General features: G+C 41.3%; 1 protein-coding gene across 2 annotated transcripts; it reads right to left on the bottom strand.

Annotated features, from left to right (window-relative positions):
• Nucleotides 1–1,136: 1,136 nt before the first annotated feature.
• Nucleotides 1,137–14,935, bottom strand: pkp1a (plakophilin 1a). 2 transcript variants are annotated; one of them, XM_085345036.1, is made up of 15 exons: nucleotides 14,571–14,935; nucleotides 13,657–13,775; nucleotides 10,354–10,527; nucleotides 10,076–10,260; nucleotides 9,797–9,926; nucleotides 9,034–9,241; nucleotides 8,632–8,800; nucleotides 8,342–8,459; nucleotides 5,092–5,253; nucleotides 4,846–5,010; nucleotides 2,821–2,974; nucleotides 2,533–2,719; nucleotides 2,363–2,447; nucleotides 1,660–1,763; nucleotides 1,137–1,508 (listed from the first exon to the last, which is right to left on the bottom strand). In XM_085345036.1, the coding sequence occupies exons 1-14, from the start codon at nucleotides 14,749–14,751 to the stop codon at nucleotides 1,692–1,694; spliced, it is 2,109 nt and encodes a 702-aa protein (XP_085201162.1). In that variant the 5' UTR covers nucleotides 14,752–14,935; the 3' UTR covers nucleotides 1,137–1,508; nucleotides 1,660–1,691. The 2 variants fall into 2 exon arrangements, with proteins under 2 accessions (XP_085201162.1, XP_085201163.1); XM_085345037.1 differs by having other exon boundaries at nucleotides 1,137–1,504.
• Between the last annotated feature and the right edge of the window lie 2,597 nt (nucleotides 14,936–17,532).

Below are 17,532 nucleotides of genomic sequence, written 5' to 3'. Positions count from 1 at the left end.
ACCCCTTCATTGTCTCCACAACATTTATCTGAATTAGGTCAAAGAACACTCAGAGTCAGCCAGCAAATTAACTGCTGACAGTGCTGACTGATAATTTACTGCTGGTTCAAATTTCTACACATAGTTCATGAGTGAGGCAAAGTGATGGGTGCTAGATGCTGTGTGCTACATCCCAGTCTTTCCATGTCCCTGTTCCCCACAAGAAAACAAAGCAATACTTAAAAAAGAAATATATATAGCATTAAAAAAAGTGAATATTGACAAGCACTCAGTACTAAGATAGAGTCCAAAACTGAATACACGGCTAATAGCTGCTTGAAAAGTTAGATAACCTTTGTCCTGTATATAATGAAGCTACTGCCAGCAGTCAGTTAGCTTAGTTTAACACAAACCCTGGAAACAAGAGAAGGTAATTTACCTCCACTGTCAACAATTCTGTTTTATGTGGTTTAATGAATAATGAAGACACTACTGAGTTATTCTCTGAGCTTGTTTTCAGTCTACATGCTAGGCTAACGAGCTGCCAGTTGTAGCTTCTATTTCATGTACAAACAAAAGCATGATATTAATGTCAAAGAAAGCAAGTAAACACATTTAAATGTTGAACTAGTGCTTGACTCTTTAGGGTGACAGAATGTTGATAAAAAATAAAAGTGCATTTGTACATTAAAAATAGCGCTTCTTTGCTAACCTTGAAAATCAAAGTACTGCTAAAGTGAATCTTTGCTTGGACCTTTTTTATGTATTCTTAGTGCATTCAACATGAAAATCTATTACCTTCACTAAAGGAAATCAAGAAATGGGGCTGTGGTGGGGATATATTATTATTCTTTTAAAAGAAACAACCTTCTTTGAATCATATTTCTCAACATACTGCAATTATACCACAAATACAGTCATATTTGTTTCTTTGATTTTTGTCAGAAAGCTTTCATATTTGGCTGCTCAGACCTCTCTCTGCATATAACTTTTAGTTATGTAGTCGTAGTTGTGCAGACACGTTTGACAGTGATGGGAATCAAGTAACATTCTGCTGCACGTAAAACTGTCAATCCACACTGCCTGGTGTACGGTGGCTGCCTGGTGTACGGTGGCTGCCTGGTGTACGGTGGCTGCCTGGTGTACGGTGGCTGCCTGGTGTACGGTGGCTGCCTGGTGTACGGTGGCTGCCTGGTGTACGGTGGCTGCCTGGTGTACGGTGGCTGCCTGGTGTACGGGGACTTGCAACCTAAAACAAGCCAGTTTCAGCACACACTACACACACGTCTTAAAGCACTCTCAGCCTACCTACGTAGATACAGGCAAACATTTCCAAACAGACCACAGGATTAATTGTAAAATTAAAAGCACTCTTTCCTTTATAATATGTACAAAGCATCAATCAATGAACAGCAATTGTCAGGCTCTATCCAGATGGTATTAATAAAAAGCATCCTTTTTCTCTCTTTTTTTGTTGTCTTCGTTGGAAGGGTGTGGCAACAGCAGTGTCTGAACACGTCGGTTTCTATCTGCAAGCACGGGCACAAGCACACAGGGGAAATGAAAAGAAAGAAAAGCGAGTGGCAAAGAGAAAAAAAGACATCTTCAGATTTCATGTTGCTTTGATTCCAACTGGTCTGAAAATGTGAACAAATACAGCCACTCAAACTGGAATCGTACCTTTTACGGTTACTGCTGCCGATCCCGCCCGATCACTGTCCTTCGAGCTGCGAGACCACGTGGGTTATGTTGTCGTTGATGAAGGCTGATTTGGTCAACCCCATCTGTGGGTTCAATAGATTCCATCAGTTAAAGATGTTGCAGAGATGCACTAGTCCGCAAACACGCGTGGTGTTTGCAACACACCCCTGCAATAATTGTGAAGCCCTCTGAACTTAGAGCGGCGAGGGGAAAAATGTTTTCTACTCATCTGTCACATTTTTTTCTTTACTAGTGACGCATTAATCTTTGACAGAAATGGTGCAGATAGTGTTAATAAGGTGAACATAGCTGCATGAATCTAAAGAAAATGTCTCATATTCCTTCGATCCTCCACCTCAGGCTTTTATTGTGGGGGCGACAGCCCCAATTTTCCACGGATTACTCCTCCCGTATGAAACCGTGAGCACTGAAAACAAGTCTACCAGGATTCCAGTCTAATGTTTCTTTATTCACTGATGTTTTGGGTGTGGCAGAAGGGAAGGGAAAGTGAAGAGTCTGAGGAGTCATGATAAACACCCATCCATTTGTCCACCAATAAAGCTGGGCCCTCCCAGCAAGGAAGTTTGAGCATGAACTAGCATGAAATGTAAAGACAATAAGCACATCACTGAAACGTCACCTCAGCTGTACCATTAGGCCATTTCTCCCTTTTCTAATTTACCTTTTTCACAGAGCTTTGCAAATTCTTGTCTTGCCATATGCTGTACAGCAGCAGCGAGGCTGCGCTGCTTCCCTTGGTAAGTTTCCTAAAAAGAAAAGAAGTCATCATCGGTCATAGAAACACGCTGAAGCTTGCCACCTCTGCAAATGATATTTAAAAAAAACACTCACTTGTCTTCACTGAGGTCAAATAGCGACCGAATAACGGCATTATTGATGACCTTCTTGCTGGTGTCACTGTTTGCTGACATCAGTCTTAGCACTGTGTTGCAAGCTGCTGCTACAGACTCGTCAGAATTTCCCAACTGACTGGGCCCACCCTGCAGGAGTTCTCCGAGCTGAGGCAAGATCTGCTTTGCTAAAAGAAAACAGCAAATCAATTGTATGTGGACTAAACTTGCATATCTGAAAACTGGATAGTCAAAGTCTTTTGTGCGCTACCATTATCCTACTTCTTACCCATGGTGCCTTGCAAACTGTCGGTCCGAGACATGTTACCCAACAAGGACAAGGCAGTGTTCTGAAGCTTCGGGTTAGATGGCTTCAGCAGAGGTCCAAATTGACTCAGATCTCTGGACTTACTAACCAAAATTTGGCTCACAGCATCTGACCCCTGAAATGGTTACAAAGAGGAATTTATTTAATTTTTGTGTTTATTTAACACAGGGGAAAAAACATCAACAACACCCACAACGGAATTAAGGAAAAGGCAATTTGCTGAAAACTTTCTTAACCTCCACATATGTGGACATCACATTTTGGGTTATTTAGACCAAAATACGCAATTTCGCTCTACAAGGGCCTGATATCCACTTACGAGGACATTATGCTGCTACTGTTCTATCGAAATTTTAAATGAATATCCTCATATGTGGCTCTGATTTTTCTTAGAAACAAAAATAAGGTAAAAAAAAAATAAAAAAATCAGGTAATTCTTTGTTTTTATATTCATCAGGTCCCAATCAGCCCAAATATCAAAGGGAAATTAAAAATGCTGCCGTGGAAGAGTTCAGGTCTAAGGAGGTTAGAAATATGAGATTTATGTCAAAGAACAGGCTCTTCTCTTCACTTCAAAATGTTTAGTAGTGTCTGTAACCATGTGCCATTTTCACACATGAACTCTAGACAGTGTTGGGAGAATCAGCTTGGGACACTGGCCTCAGCTGCTCTTTGCCTCTGAAGGAAACATCCTGTTTGGTTAAGGCCAGTGTGGAGGAGGCTGGATCGCCAGTCACTGTGAACTCTCCAGACATATTCCCACACTGATACGTTATACAGAATCTGCACTAAGGAGCTGGCAGAGGAAAGTTTAAGAACAGCTTCAGCTGGTTTAAACACTGGTGTCACCAGTTAATCGTGACTAATAACTGGAATATAGCTTTCTTCACTTCTAACACTGTCATGGTCCCTGTGCCCCGCTGGTCAATCCTCTATTGGGCAATATGTTTGTGGTTTGTTTGCTCTCTCGCCCTCTCTCTCACTCTCTCTCTCTCTCTCTCGCCACAGCGATGCTCACTGCGGGCTCCCGCTGCTGGCCCACACACCTGCTCATCACCACACCGGCCGCTGATCCCAGCTGATTACTGCACTACTTAGATGGCGAGTCTGCACTAGTCTTCGCTGGATCGTTGAGCTATCAGTGTCAGTTAGACTTGTGTTTCGGCTAACCTTCACCTTGAGAATTTCTTATTATTATCCTGCTAACCCGACGTTTTTTGTGTAGATCGTTTTTGGAACCCGATGCGGAGAGGAGTGATTGAAGGGGGAACTTTTTGTACAGAAAGTGTGGAACACCCTTCTCCCAACCCTGTTTCCCACGGACCCTGGCGACCCGGACCCGTTTCCCCTGCACGTTGTATATAGCCACTTGGTGTATGTGTTCACTGTAAATAAACGCACTGTCCTTCGCTTAAAGGAAAACCCTGGCCTGCGCCTGAGTCTCTTTCGGAACCCCTAACAAACACAACAAAACCACACATCGCTGTATATGGGAGAATAACTGCAAGAGGTTGAACAAGATTCACCTTTAAACTGTGAAGCAGAAAAGAAAATGATAAGACGGTTTAGAGCTCTGCACAGGACAAAGGGGAAAAACAGATCCTTACAACTGGTGCCTGAAGAGGCTTGAAAACACTTTTCAAAAGAGTTAAAGAATTATATCGATTGGAGTATGAATGTCACACAGGGCAACTTGCCATTTGTTGCATGTACAGTTTCTTTTAAAAGAATCAGAGAAACATGCATGTATATATGTATAAATGTGCTCAATAGCTCATTACATTATGTTGTGACTTACACGGTTAACTAACGTGTAGATGTTTTGTGTTGTAAAACAAGTGAAATTCATCTACAAACCTGAAATACAAAGACAACTCCACCCTTTCTCACAAAACTTTCACATCTTTCCTCTTTCATAAATCAACCTGAGCTAATCCAGTTACAGAGTAACACCATAATCCTAATAATTAACTTCTTCGTACTCACGTTTCCCTTGCTGGCAGTGAGGTTCTGCAGAGCACCACAGCAGGCCTCTAGAGTGGCTTTGTTCTCGGACGATTCCAGGAGGGACAGGTAGGTGTCTATAGCTTTGGGATGGGACAACCACTTAACACCTGATGGGGGGCTAGCATCCACAGTATCAAAGGAGAACTGAGAGAAGCAGAGAAGGCAAGTTTAAATGAAAGACTCCAACAAACAAAATAGTCTACAGGCATTGTGCTTAGTGCCCACCGTCTTTTGGGCCTTGCTGCTCTTAGGGCTGAAGCATCCAATTGTGGGGCTTTTCTCGTGTTGGGCATCTCTACTTGGGTTGTAGTTTATGAAACTCACGGGGGACTCTTGCTCCAGTTTGTAGGACAAGTTATGGAGGATGCATGCACAGTTCTCCAAGGACTAAAGAACAGGAGAGAGTTCACATTAAAGGTTTTATTTTCATACTTTTGTCTGTTATGACTCATAAACAGCATAGCAGACCTATCTGATGATGAACTGGACAACGGTTTTAGTGTCAGACACTAGAAAGACAGTCAGTCTGCTGACAACATATTTAGACTGCAGTAGAAAAAAATAGCTAATAACAGTCATCAATTCATACTTAATAGTAAATATAAAAGTGCTTTTTGTTTGCATGTTTCACAAAAAACACTACATACCTGTGTTTATATACTATTATGAGATCACTGTTTTACAACTGGATCAAATGGGAAGCTCTATTCAAGGTAACGCTATGTTTCTCTATGTTCTTTGTGCGATGAGATAATCTCTGCCTGCACTTTCACTAATTATGCTTTAGTTCATGAAATGAAGTCTGTGTAAACTCTGCATTAACATAAACATAGAATTAAGGACACACCCACACCTGAAACGTCCACAAATTACAGGTACGCACAGATTCATAATAAGCATGTAATTTAGTGAGCATATGTACATTCACATGGGTATGCTTTTAAAAAACAAACATAAAGACACATTTGGAATCTGGACTGACTACATTCTGTAGGAGACGCAAGATAAATGTTGTACAACTTTGACTACACAAGGATTCGTCACAAGATATGATTCCAAAAACAGAAAACTGCTCACTCACGCACAATTTAAACACACAAACTGGTGTGAACCAGAAAAACAATAAAGCCACAAAGACAAAGAAGGGCCCAATGATTATGAGGCTGGTGATGCCACTGATGACACTGAGATAGTGGACTCTTATAAGTACCTGGGTGTTCACCTCAACAATAAACTGGACTGGACTACAAATTAGGGCTGCCACGATTAGTCGACTAGTCACGATTACGTCGACTATCAAAATCGTCGACGACTGATTTAATAGTCGACGCGTCGTTTGAAGCTTTGTAAGATCACAAAAGACGCAGGAATAAGTAGCAGGATTTAAGAGTGTAATAACGGACTGAAACAGAAGATGGCAGCACTGCATGTACAAGGATGCCAGCTGCCGTTAAACCCCGAAGAAGAAGACTGTGTCCCAGAATTCATAGCGCGGCCCTGCTCAGTTTCCAACAATGGCGGCAGCTAGTTAGTTTTAATATTACTCTTATTATTCTTTCTGGGCCACAAAATAAACGTTTAACATATTTTCAGGCGAGAATGTAGCTGTGTAAACCTCAAATATCTGCTCAGTTTATCAAGACACCGCATATTTTCAAAAGCGCTCCGACGTTTTCGGAGACGTCTGTTACCCACTAGCTCGATAGCTAGCCGGGGGCAAGGCTAACTAGAGCCGTGAGAACACCGGACTCTGGGCAAATCGTTTTCAAACCCACCACCGTCTTTCGCTACTCAGGTTAAACATGATATATAAGTCACTTAGATAACTTACAAATGTTATTGTTTGGCTTTCTTTAGTATTTTATTTTTTCCTGAGTAAATCGGTTTGGCTGAGATTAAAGTTATAGTTTTTACACAGCTGAATAAACGTCAAGCAGACAGCTGATTATCAGAAGTGTGAGATGCTCAAGAATTTACTCCGGTGTCCTGTTATATTTTAGATAGCAAGGAGTTTATTAAACTTCACCGAGACAATCTGCAAATTTCATTAAAATTTAATAAACTATCATCTTGTCTTTATTTTTAGTTAGCACAGACCTTAAACACTTAAAGCTGTAAGCTAATGATAGTTATATAAGAGCAGATGCTGCTGGTGCAATAAGCTGTACGTTTTACTCCAATGGATGATGATCTGATTAGTCGACTAATCGCAAAAATAATCGGTGACTAGTCGACTATCAAAACAATCGTTTGTGGCAGCCCTACTACAAATACAGACGTCCTGTATAAGAGGGGCCAGAGTCGACTCCACCTGCTGAAGAGACTGAGGTCCTTCGGAGTCTGCAGGACTCTGTTATTTATTCTGTAGGACTCTGTTAAGGACATACTATGACACTGTGGTAGCATCTGCCCTTTTCTATGCAGTGGCCTGCTGGGGGAGTGGATGCACGGACAGGGACAGGAGCAGGATTGACAAACAGGTGCGGAGGTCTAGCTCCATGCTGGGATGTCCCCTGGAGTCTGTGGAGGTGGTTGGCGAGAGGAGGATGTTAGTAAAGCTGACATCCATCATGAACAACCCACATCACCCACTGCATGAGTCTGTGAGTGGGCTGAGCAGCTCCTTTAGCCAGAGACTGAAACACCCTCGCTGCAGGAAGGAGCGCTTTCACAGATCATTCATCCCAACAGCAGTTAGACTCCATAACTCCTCAGTCACGATGTCATAAGTCACTGGACACTGAACATCCACCACTTCACTTCATGCATAATGGACCCTCCATGTGTATGGACGTGTGCAGGTATATATGTATGTATATGTATACATATGTATATTTAGTGTGTACATGTGTGTGTATCTATAAATAGGAATAGTAGTGGTACAATAGTTATGTCAAGCTATACAGTTTATGTCTTGCATATTTCCAACCATATCCATAATCACATACTGTGTGTGCTGTATGTAGTGTATTATCTTACTTTTTTTTCATTGATTGCACTTATTTGTATTTTTGTATTTTCTTCTGATATCTGTACCTGAGCTGAGGTGATGCAAAAATTTCCCTGTTGTGGGATCAATAAAGTCTTATCTTATCTTATCTTATCTCTTATCTTCAATACCGATTAGCTCTACAAGCAGAACTGAAAGACAGTTTACAATGACAAAAACAATATAATCAATATATCAACAAAGACTAATAACCAATTTGCTAAATTATCATTAATCGGTTACTGGTTAACTTTCTGTCACTGACGTCTCTGAAAAATCAATTAACTGTTTCAGCTCTACTGATTTTACTGATGCGATGACGACAGCAGACAAAACAAACTCTGCATTTTGGCCACACGGCCCGATTGTGTACTGTTATATGGGAATCATTAGACTACCAGTGAAAAAGTTATGAATACTTGTAACTGATGGGAAAAGGTTGAATTGTTGGTAATAAAAGAGTTAACTGTGTGTTTAAGTGGTTACCGAGTCATCGGGGTTTTGCTCTGCCACACAGGACTTCATGTAACTCATGAGGGAGTCGATAAGGCCAGGACAGCTTCTCATTGCCTGCCTCTGTCCACCCCGACCAGAGCTCAAGTTCCTGCAACCACCATGAAATCATCATTGCAGCGTGTACATACATATAAATATACATACGTGATCCCTTAAATTAAGTGAAAACAGATGGTATAACATATATAAATCCCTTTTATAGCCACTGTATAAAAGATATTAACTGACTGATCGCTGTCATTACAAAGACTTATTCTTACCGCAGGCACCCTGTGGCAGAGCTGAAGACAGAGGGGTCAATGTAGCTACTCGGACCGCTGTCTGACAAGCTTGTGTAAGGCACCACCACACATTGAGTCAGGGCGGGCAGTGCTGTAGCTGCAAGCTCTTCCTTCAGCTCGTTGGCAGAGGACAGGTTCCACAGCAGGCCTATAATATGGCAACCAAAGGAGAATACATGCAACCGGTGTTTAGTTTTGTTTAAAGCCAGACAGTCCATTTGTTTTTCTGGGCATTTCATCCATCATCAAATTGGTTCGCTCTATTTCACTTCTTTTTTTTTTTTTTTTTGCATTTGTCTGTATTATTACTGGAATCACTACTACCTCATTTCTGTTTCTATATGATATGTCAGTGTCTTCTATCTCAGTCAAAGTTCCTACCGGTAATTTGTTTCTGGGTCTCAGTAGAATCTGTTTCCTTTAGCAGCTGAAGGGCCTTCGCTATACCACCACAGCGCTGAACCTCCAGTTTGTTATTTTGGTTCTTGAACACCAGGTTCCTCAGAGCTCCAGCAGCAACCTGGCACACCTGAGGATTGCCGCTTCTCAGCAGGGCCACCAGAGTAGGAATGCCCCCGAGTTGGAAAACCTGCAACACAGAAATACAAAGCGGAGAGGTGGAGAGAATTTTTTGATGTGATATGAAAGCAAAAGCAGTTACAAGCTCATTACTTATTAATTAGTAGTATGCAAATCATGCATTAGCATTGCTTATAGTCACCTATTTTCAGAAACTAATAGATGCTCATGCATTTTTATTTAAAGTGCATCACACGTGTGCATAAGCTTTGCGTATGGGAACATGAGAGGATCATATTTTTTTAAGTAAATAAAGTACCAGGATGTTCTCTCTAATAACTTCTGGCCTGATGATGCAAACCAATAAAAACTGAAGTGAATTGTTTTCTTAAAAAGCCTCATTACTCTCAAAACCAACTAAAACTAAACTGAATTAAAAACAGAAAGTCAAGATATAATAAAAATAATAGCTAATTAGAAATTAAAATAATTAATTAAATTACTTTTTTAATTTAATTAATTAAATAATTAAAAATACAAAACTATAATAACTCTGTACTATACAGAGTGCGTGTTTCTCTTCACAGTAAGCATGTACAGTAATCTTCTGTGTGCCTGCTCGGACCTCTGATTTGGCAGACTCGTCGGTGTAGGTGGTGTGTTGGATGAAAGTTGCTCCCCACTGCTGGTAACTTTCCTCACTGCTACCCAAAAACTCTACAGCCTCCTTTAGGGTCAGGTCTGGATTGTTCATCCTGGAGAAACACACCCAGGAATGTAGGCAAGGGTAGGAAATTAGAAAAGAAATACGCTCTTCTGAGTTTAGTAAACAGTCTGGATTTAATTTCAAGTTTTAAAATATATATTAAGCTACATTTTAATGCCAGAATAAAGGTGACCTTACATTGATTTACTCTCCATTTTGATGGTACCCATCTTGCCCTCATGTTGAGACTGGGTGGAGGGCATCCGGACTATGCGCGACTGGCTGCTGGTGATCGCATTACCGTTAGTCACTGATGAAACACTGTGTCTGTTTGTTCGAGTTTGAAAGGTGCTTTGGCCCTGTGCCATCTGTCCTTTTATTCTCTAGAAAGCAACAAAAAATAGTTTAGAACATTTTGTTGGTACTTCTATGTGAACTACGCAGAACAGAAAAAATGTAAAACACAAAATGATCACCATGCCAGGTCCAGTGGCAGGAGAAAAAGGTGGAGCCAAGGCAGGGTCACTCTTACTGGGTTTTATCCCATTGGGAGTCTTTGGCCAGGTGGAGGCACTGATATTCTCTTCCCAAACACCGGAGGTACTCATATATCTTCCTCCAGAATTTCTAGTGGATAGAGTACGACTCGTCTGCATTGTCAAAAGAGAGAGATTTACTTACTGTCCAAGCAACATTTGCATCGTTGGTTTTCCAAAAGTACAGAGATACAAATGACACATTGCAAAACTCCACAACATCTTAACTTCAAGGCTTCTCTGTAAGGTAAGTAACCTGGTTTCCCACAAGAACAGTTTTCAAAGATCCCCGGAAACCCAAAACAGGAAAATTTCAACTGACACAAAGCCTGCGTGCCACTTCCTATCCTCCCTTTTCTCGGTTTACACTCAGGAAACCTGTAGAATAAAGCAAATGACCATACGTGCGAATGTAACAAAATGTCCGTCATTTGAGACTAACCCAAGCCATTTCTGTTCTAAGACTGATGATACATTGGAGCAAACAGAGGAGCTTTGTGTGCACAAGTGAGACTGAGCACCTGCTAAACCTGTATTCACGATCTTGATGTAATTGCCAGCTTAATCTCATAATTGTGCATCATTTAAGAGTGCAAAATTAAAAGGATAATAAATGAAATCTATGAAGTGTGTGCATGGGCACGACAGTGTGTGCGTTTGTTCACATGTAAAACACACTTGACAAGCTTTCCCATAAAGTAAGGACCCAACATGTCTCACTAATGCTTCACTGATTAGTCATCCACCAAATTAAATGCTCGTCTCCTATTGGCTTGAAAAAAAATACAGAAAGGAGGAAATGAAAAACCTCGCCTTTACACGACCACAAAACCAAACAGCCTCAGCTCACTCTTTTCAATCGCAGAGTTTATTATGAAGGAGGACCTGCTACAGGTGGAGCAGGCGCTCCGGGTACACACATGAATTTTCTTATTGGTCTTTAGCTCGTTCCTGTTCCTAACTGGACTGGTTGCTGAGTTACCATCCATACGTCAGCCATGATAGCAGGCAGTAAAAACATGGTGAAAGAAAGATATGTCAACAGTACACTTGATAAGAGAAGTTTGTGTGTTTATTCTCACAGTGCTCCCTTCATGCAGCTACAGCCTGAGTGAGCCACGAGAACCTTTCATACACAGGACAATGTGGACAAATGCAAACTCAGCACGTCCAGAATACAGAGACAAACAGTACAATGCTTCTATTCTGGCACTAGACTAATAAAAAAATGGCTTTATTGTTTTCTGTTACGAGGAGAGATTATACCTGGGATTAACACAGATTTACTGTATGTGGTGTTGCCAGAAAGAAGCCGTATCAAACAGCACAGGTATTATTATTATAGTCGAGTGGTGCAGAGTTATAACAGGTTAGCCAACTTATCTGGAAAAAAACAGCAAAGAAACTGGAAAAAAAAGGGTAAATGGGCTGCTTCTTATGTAGGACTTTTCTACTCGCAAAGCGCTTTATATAACACACCTCCTTCACCCATTCATACAAGGACTTTATTCTACACCTATCTAAAACTTACACACTTTCATACTCCGATGAACACATCAGAGAGCAACTTTGGGTTCACCATACTGCCAAACAACACTGAACCCCACGCAGACTAAAAACTGGAGCAGCCAGGCATCGAACCTGCGCCCTTAAAATGAGCAGATTGAGCTCCTAAGCGGCTACAACCACCAACAGAACTGTAAAAGCTCAGTTCAAGTCCCATCAAACTGAGACCGAGGTGGCTCCCGAGATACAGAAAAAAAGTTGTTATCTGCATCAAAGACATTAACGGTATATCTTTGTGGCCTGTCCGTCCACTGCGTGCAAGGTTGCAACTTAATGGGCACGACTGTTTCGTGATAATATGGTAATCCATAGATGACAAATTCAGCTAATAAAAATGTGAGAACCGCACAAACACAAAAACTGTGAGTAATTCAGTTTGTTATACTTTCTTCTGGGTTTTCTTTTTATAAAGACATAAATAATTGTATTCGTAAGCCGTCTCATTCAAGCAGTGCTTGTAAATGCTGCACTAGACAACACGTTGTATTCCAACTGCTGGATACAATTTCTTCACTAAGTAACTTTGTGTTATTTTTGTTCTGTGGATTATTTGGAAACGACCTTGTGACATAAGTGTTTCATGATGTGATGATTATGAGTCTTCATCAGCAAGAGCACATCACCACACTCTCGCCGCATTCCTCAACTCACTGTCAGATCAAATCAGGACAACACGCAGCAAACAAATATTAAAACACACACACACACACACACACACCAAGAACGATGAGCATTACACTTAGCTATGGAATTTCAAATAGTTCGATATTGTAAATGAGTTGTTTCACCCCGACTGCTCCTGGCAAGACTCACAGAACAACATTCAAAAACAACAGATTCACACCAGCGCAAAAATACACTCCGGTTTGTGAGAAGAAAAACGAACGAGCAGAAAACGTGCATATTTTTTTCAGGGTTTTCGGTACAAGAGAACATTGTATGGATTGAGATGACCTCAGGCATGAACACCAGGAGACCCGTGTAGCTACAGAGTCGTCAGCCAGTATCATCATTTCCTAAAACAATGTCGTAAATCACCAGTGACTGAGCGAGCCTTCCCGTTTGGTGTCAACACTAACATATGGACTAATAGGCATCCTCCTTGAATTTAAGATTGCATCCAATTGCTCCATCAACCCTAAATTTCTCACAGTTGAGTTTCAAAACATAAACCCCCTCATTTTGAAGGGTGGGGCACAGAAATGCCACACACACAAATACACCCCGACTTGTAAACGCACACATTGGAAATGGGCAGACATTTGTGGAAGCATCTATTTTGTTTTTTGCTTTTCTTGTCGAGAATTACAAGATAACCAAAAACAATCTTGCATATATCTGTTTAAAGAAGCTGGAAACCAAAAGGCATTTAGTTCAGCAAGAATTCAGCAGTGTCTTTAACATGATGCAGATTTAGTCATATTATTGGCTCTGATAAGATAAGCAAAGATCTCTAGTGAAAGAGACACACGTTTTACAGGAAGAGCATCTGGTTTAAAAAAATAAAATAAAATCAGCTCTCAATCAAATATGCAGATCCATCTGCTGTGGCAGCCAACTTGCTAACAGGGAAGCAGCCAAATTAATTTGTTTCTGTGTGAACATAACGAGCAAAAATAAACATGTTGAGCATAAGCAGTCTGTTGCTGGGAAAGGTTTGTGCGCTGCTGTAATTACCTCCTTCGTGGTGCCAGCAGACATAGTGGATTTGCTGCGGAAGGTGCCATTTGCTTTGGATGGAGAATATCTGAACGAGGCGAAATCTGTTTGTTTTCTGAAAGACGGCAGAGGTGGACCTGTTTAAAAAAAGAAAGATATGAGACACACACACTTTTACAAAATAATAATAATTTGTATGTATGTATGTATGAATGATGACAAAAAGCAGAAACTTGAACCCCCCCCCCCCCCCCCCCCCACACACACACACACACACACACACACACACACAATCACTGAGTGTCACACGGAGGCTACAAGTGAACACGTCCTTTTAGATAACAGCAAACAACAACTGAAGGTAATTAAGATCCTAGAAGTAACTCAAACATTACAAAGCAGCTGCACACTGAAGAAGGCAACCTGATAGCCGGAGGTGCGTCCGCAACTCCGGCTTTGATTTCTCCCCATTTACAATCGAGTGTTTGTTAAAGGGTAAAATCTTCCTACAGCGCAGTTTCAACCCATTTTCAGAAGAAATTCTTACGTCAACAATCGTCGTTACGCCTTTCTCACGCCTGCTGGAACCTGCTAGTGTCACACAGCGGGTCTTTTTTCTTTTCTTTTCTTTTTTTAAACAAAACTGTCACTTTGATACCAAAAAGCCTCGAAACATATTTGAACCACCTACTTTCCAACCTACAACTTAGATGCGCCTGTGAAGTTATACAAAAACAAGGAAAGAAATAAAAAGGAAAGGATAACGTGGCACATTAAAAAAAAGCACGTCGAGCCCGTTAAGCGGTGCTACTTCAATGGAAGTTGTGTGACGCATCTTACTCAGGTAACACAACGCTCAGTTTACGAGCCCCACAGACACGTTGGGTTTTGTTTTTTTGTTTTATTATAGTTGTAGAAACTTATTTCCATACTTGTAGGAGAAGGAGCTCTGACACTCTTGCCGTGTTTGGACTTGCTCCTCTTAATGCTGTGGACCTGGTCCAGCACGCGCTGCTGTCCCGACCGCAACTTGTTGTCGGAGGGCAGCGCGAGCGAAGTATCCTCCGCGACCCGGATGGTTGTCACTGATCGCAGCGGCTCCGGAGCCATCATCTTCCCAACTCAGCGCCCCTCTTGTGAACGGATCGACAGAACGGGCTTCCAGAGAAGCGCAGGCCCGGAGGGAAAATAAAAAGTGCACCGACAGCTGTAACGGCCGCGCTAAGTATGCAGATTGGTTGTAGTTGTTCTCGGAGCAGTGGCGGTATAACTCCACCCTGGGAACCGCGCCCGGCCGGGAGAGTTCACAGAAAGGTGTGGTGTGCAAGGAGGAGCCGAGAAAGGCAGGAGTTCCACTGCGCAGTACTCGGTATACGTGCGGGGGGGTGAGGGAGGGGGGGGGGGGGGGCGCTAATGTTGCTCTTCTTAAAATTGGTTTTTAATTCTCTATTTTCAAACAAACAACCGTACAGGAGCATGTTCAGCCTGTTTAGCGTTGCAACTGCCACTCGAGGAAATGTTGTCTGTCTTGCATCGTGTCAAGGAACTATGATAAACCCTGTTGGAAAAAGAAATGCTTATAACCAGGCTGAGACGTGAGAGTCCGGCCGGTCTCCACCAGCACGAAAACATTAGTGTTTCATCCTGAAACGTTTTTCATTTTTCTCCATGTCTGATGACAGCAAACCTCCTCCAAGACAGCAACGTCGCTTTTAAACGTACTTCAACATGTTTTTAGTTCAATAAAAAAAAGTGCAGAATTTTGTTGCCCTGTTAAAGGCTTTATAAATACACTTGACATCATTTTGAGTATTATTTAATTTCATTGTGTAGCATAATTCGTTTAAATGTTTAGTAACAACTATCAGGTTTAAACAGTTTTTATTAAGTAGTTTTCTCTCTCTCACTCTCAATCACTCACACACACACACACACACACACACACACACACACACACACAGGTCAGAGGTCAAATGTGCCATTATTTTATATCTTTAAATGGTACTTTGTATGCTAAAAATCCAAACCACACAGAGTCACAGTTTCTACGTTATAAGGCTTTTTGTAAGTTTTCGATCAATAAATCAAGCTGACCAGGACATAAGCCAAATTTCAGCAGATGGTTAACACGACATCCCCATGAAGTTTTATCAGAAAGTAATAATCAGAATCAGCATACTAAAACTTGAGATTGACGTGCATGCATGCAAACAGTACTGAAAACATAACCTCTTTGGTGGAGGCAAAAATGAAATATTCCTGTTTCGAAGTTCAAATCAAACGGATTGCAAATATTACAGCTGTCATACATTTGGATGCACTGCATTTCAGATGAAAACCCTCTTTACTGGACTATATCTGATAGTTATAGCTATTCTCAGATTAACAGGCTTTTCTGCATACAAAACACGATAGAATCGTAACAAACACAAACCTTTTCGAGTCCACACATGTAATTGTAAATTTTAACACATTTTGTGCAATTTATGCAATAAATTATCAATTATCTGAAAAGGGCATTGCTTTGTGTAGTCACATGCAGGGCTTTTTCTTCTTTAATAGCTTTTCATGTGGTAGTGCAGATGTTAGTAATAATAATAATAATAATAAGTGTTGGTCAGTGATAATGAGGAGCATATGAATAAATAAACAAACAGGGTGGTGTTGTGGGGCTAAACTTAGATTTTTTTCAGTAATAATGTTTTATTTAATTGCACCATTTAAAAAAAACACTGCAAAAATAATTGGGAAAGGATAAGAAGGAAGAGTCAATAAAGAGATACCCAGAAGCAAACTTCTAAGATAATGGAAAAACTACAGGGACGGAAAGGGAGTGGGGGAGTAATAATATGAGCACATGCTCGCTGCATAACCGGATTGTTATGGCGAAGTTTCTGCAGGTAACATTTTCCCACCACGCCCTTCAGTTGTACAGTGCAATTGCAGTAAATTCTTGCAGTGTGTGTCATGTGCTCGTATTGAATGAATGTGAATGTATTCATGAGGAAAACGGTAACCCACTAAAATAAGCTTCCAAAGTATTTGAGCCAAAAAAGAAAGTGGGAGGGACATTAGTTGAAGTTTTATTTGATAACCTGTAGGGATGGGTATCGAAAACCGGTTCTTGTTGAGAACCGGTTCCCACTGTTTCAATTCCTTGGAATCGTTTGCCATTTTTGCAAACGATTCCCTTATCGATTCCAGTCGCCCCGAATGACGTCACCACGTTGCGGAGCGTCATTTACCTGGCAGGAAACACGGCGCCTAAGCGGCTCAAACGCTCAAAAGTTTGATTATACTTTATGAGAACTGATGACAACAGGGCAACTTGCAAAGTAGATATTTCATTTAAGGGAGGAAACACTACGAATATGCAAAAGCATTTGCTCACAAAACACGCGATGACACGCGTTTTTAATTCCGCTCCGGACTCGTGACTCTCAACCCAGCAGCAGCGCTAACGTTTGCACGTCCTCTCCCGTTAATGCGGCAGGTAAATAATCAACTAACAGTGCATATTATGTTAGCGCAATCTGCCTTATTCCAAAACCTGCCATTACTGTACATGTAGGTGACCATGATGAGAGAGACAGACAGAGTCTGGCTGGCGCTCGCTGGTAGTTCTCGCTGCAGTCTACCGGTAGCGTCTCCTTTCAGGCCAGGATAGACTAATGTCACCGAGCAGTGTCTAAGTTTGTGGTCAAAGGCTTGCACCCATTTGCCACAGCAGATGCCCCCGATTTTTGGTAAGTGAATGTGTTTAATTGTGGGCAGGGACATTACTGGATATTCTTGTGTAATTGCCACAGAACAATTTATGTTATACTTTGTTATTGCTACAGAAGAATGTTGCAGCTTTAAGGCAGGGATGACTCCTGGAGTTGCTTTCTCACT

Source organism: Diplotaxodon limnothrissa, linkage group LG20 (genome assembly GCF_057381915.1).
Source record: "Diplotaxodon limnothrissa isolate DT_005_m linkage group LG20, D_limnothrissa_male_GT1.1, whole genome shotgun sequence".
NCBI classification, from domain to species: Eukaryota; Metazoa; Chordata; class Actinopteri; order Cichliformes; family Cichlidae; genus Diplotaxodon; species Diplotaxodon limnothrissa.
The sequence above is the reverse complement of the archived record's forward strand: the minus strand, read 5'-3'. Positions and strand labels throughout refer to the sequence as shown.

Coding starts and splice junctions, on each gene's coding strand:
- pkp1a (XM_085345036.1), bottom strand. CDS start 14,751: ATGATGGCTCCGGAGCCGCTGCGATCAGTGACAACCATCCGGGTCGCG. Junction 8,460..8,631: donor TCTGCCACAGGGTGCCTGCG/GTAAGAATAAGT, acceptor TGGTGGTTGCAG/GAACTTGAGCTCTGGTCGGG. Junction 5,254..8,341: donor AGCAAAACCCCGATGACTCG/GTAACCACTTAA, acceptor CCTGTTCTTTAG/TCCTTGGAGAACTGTGCATG.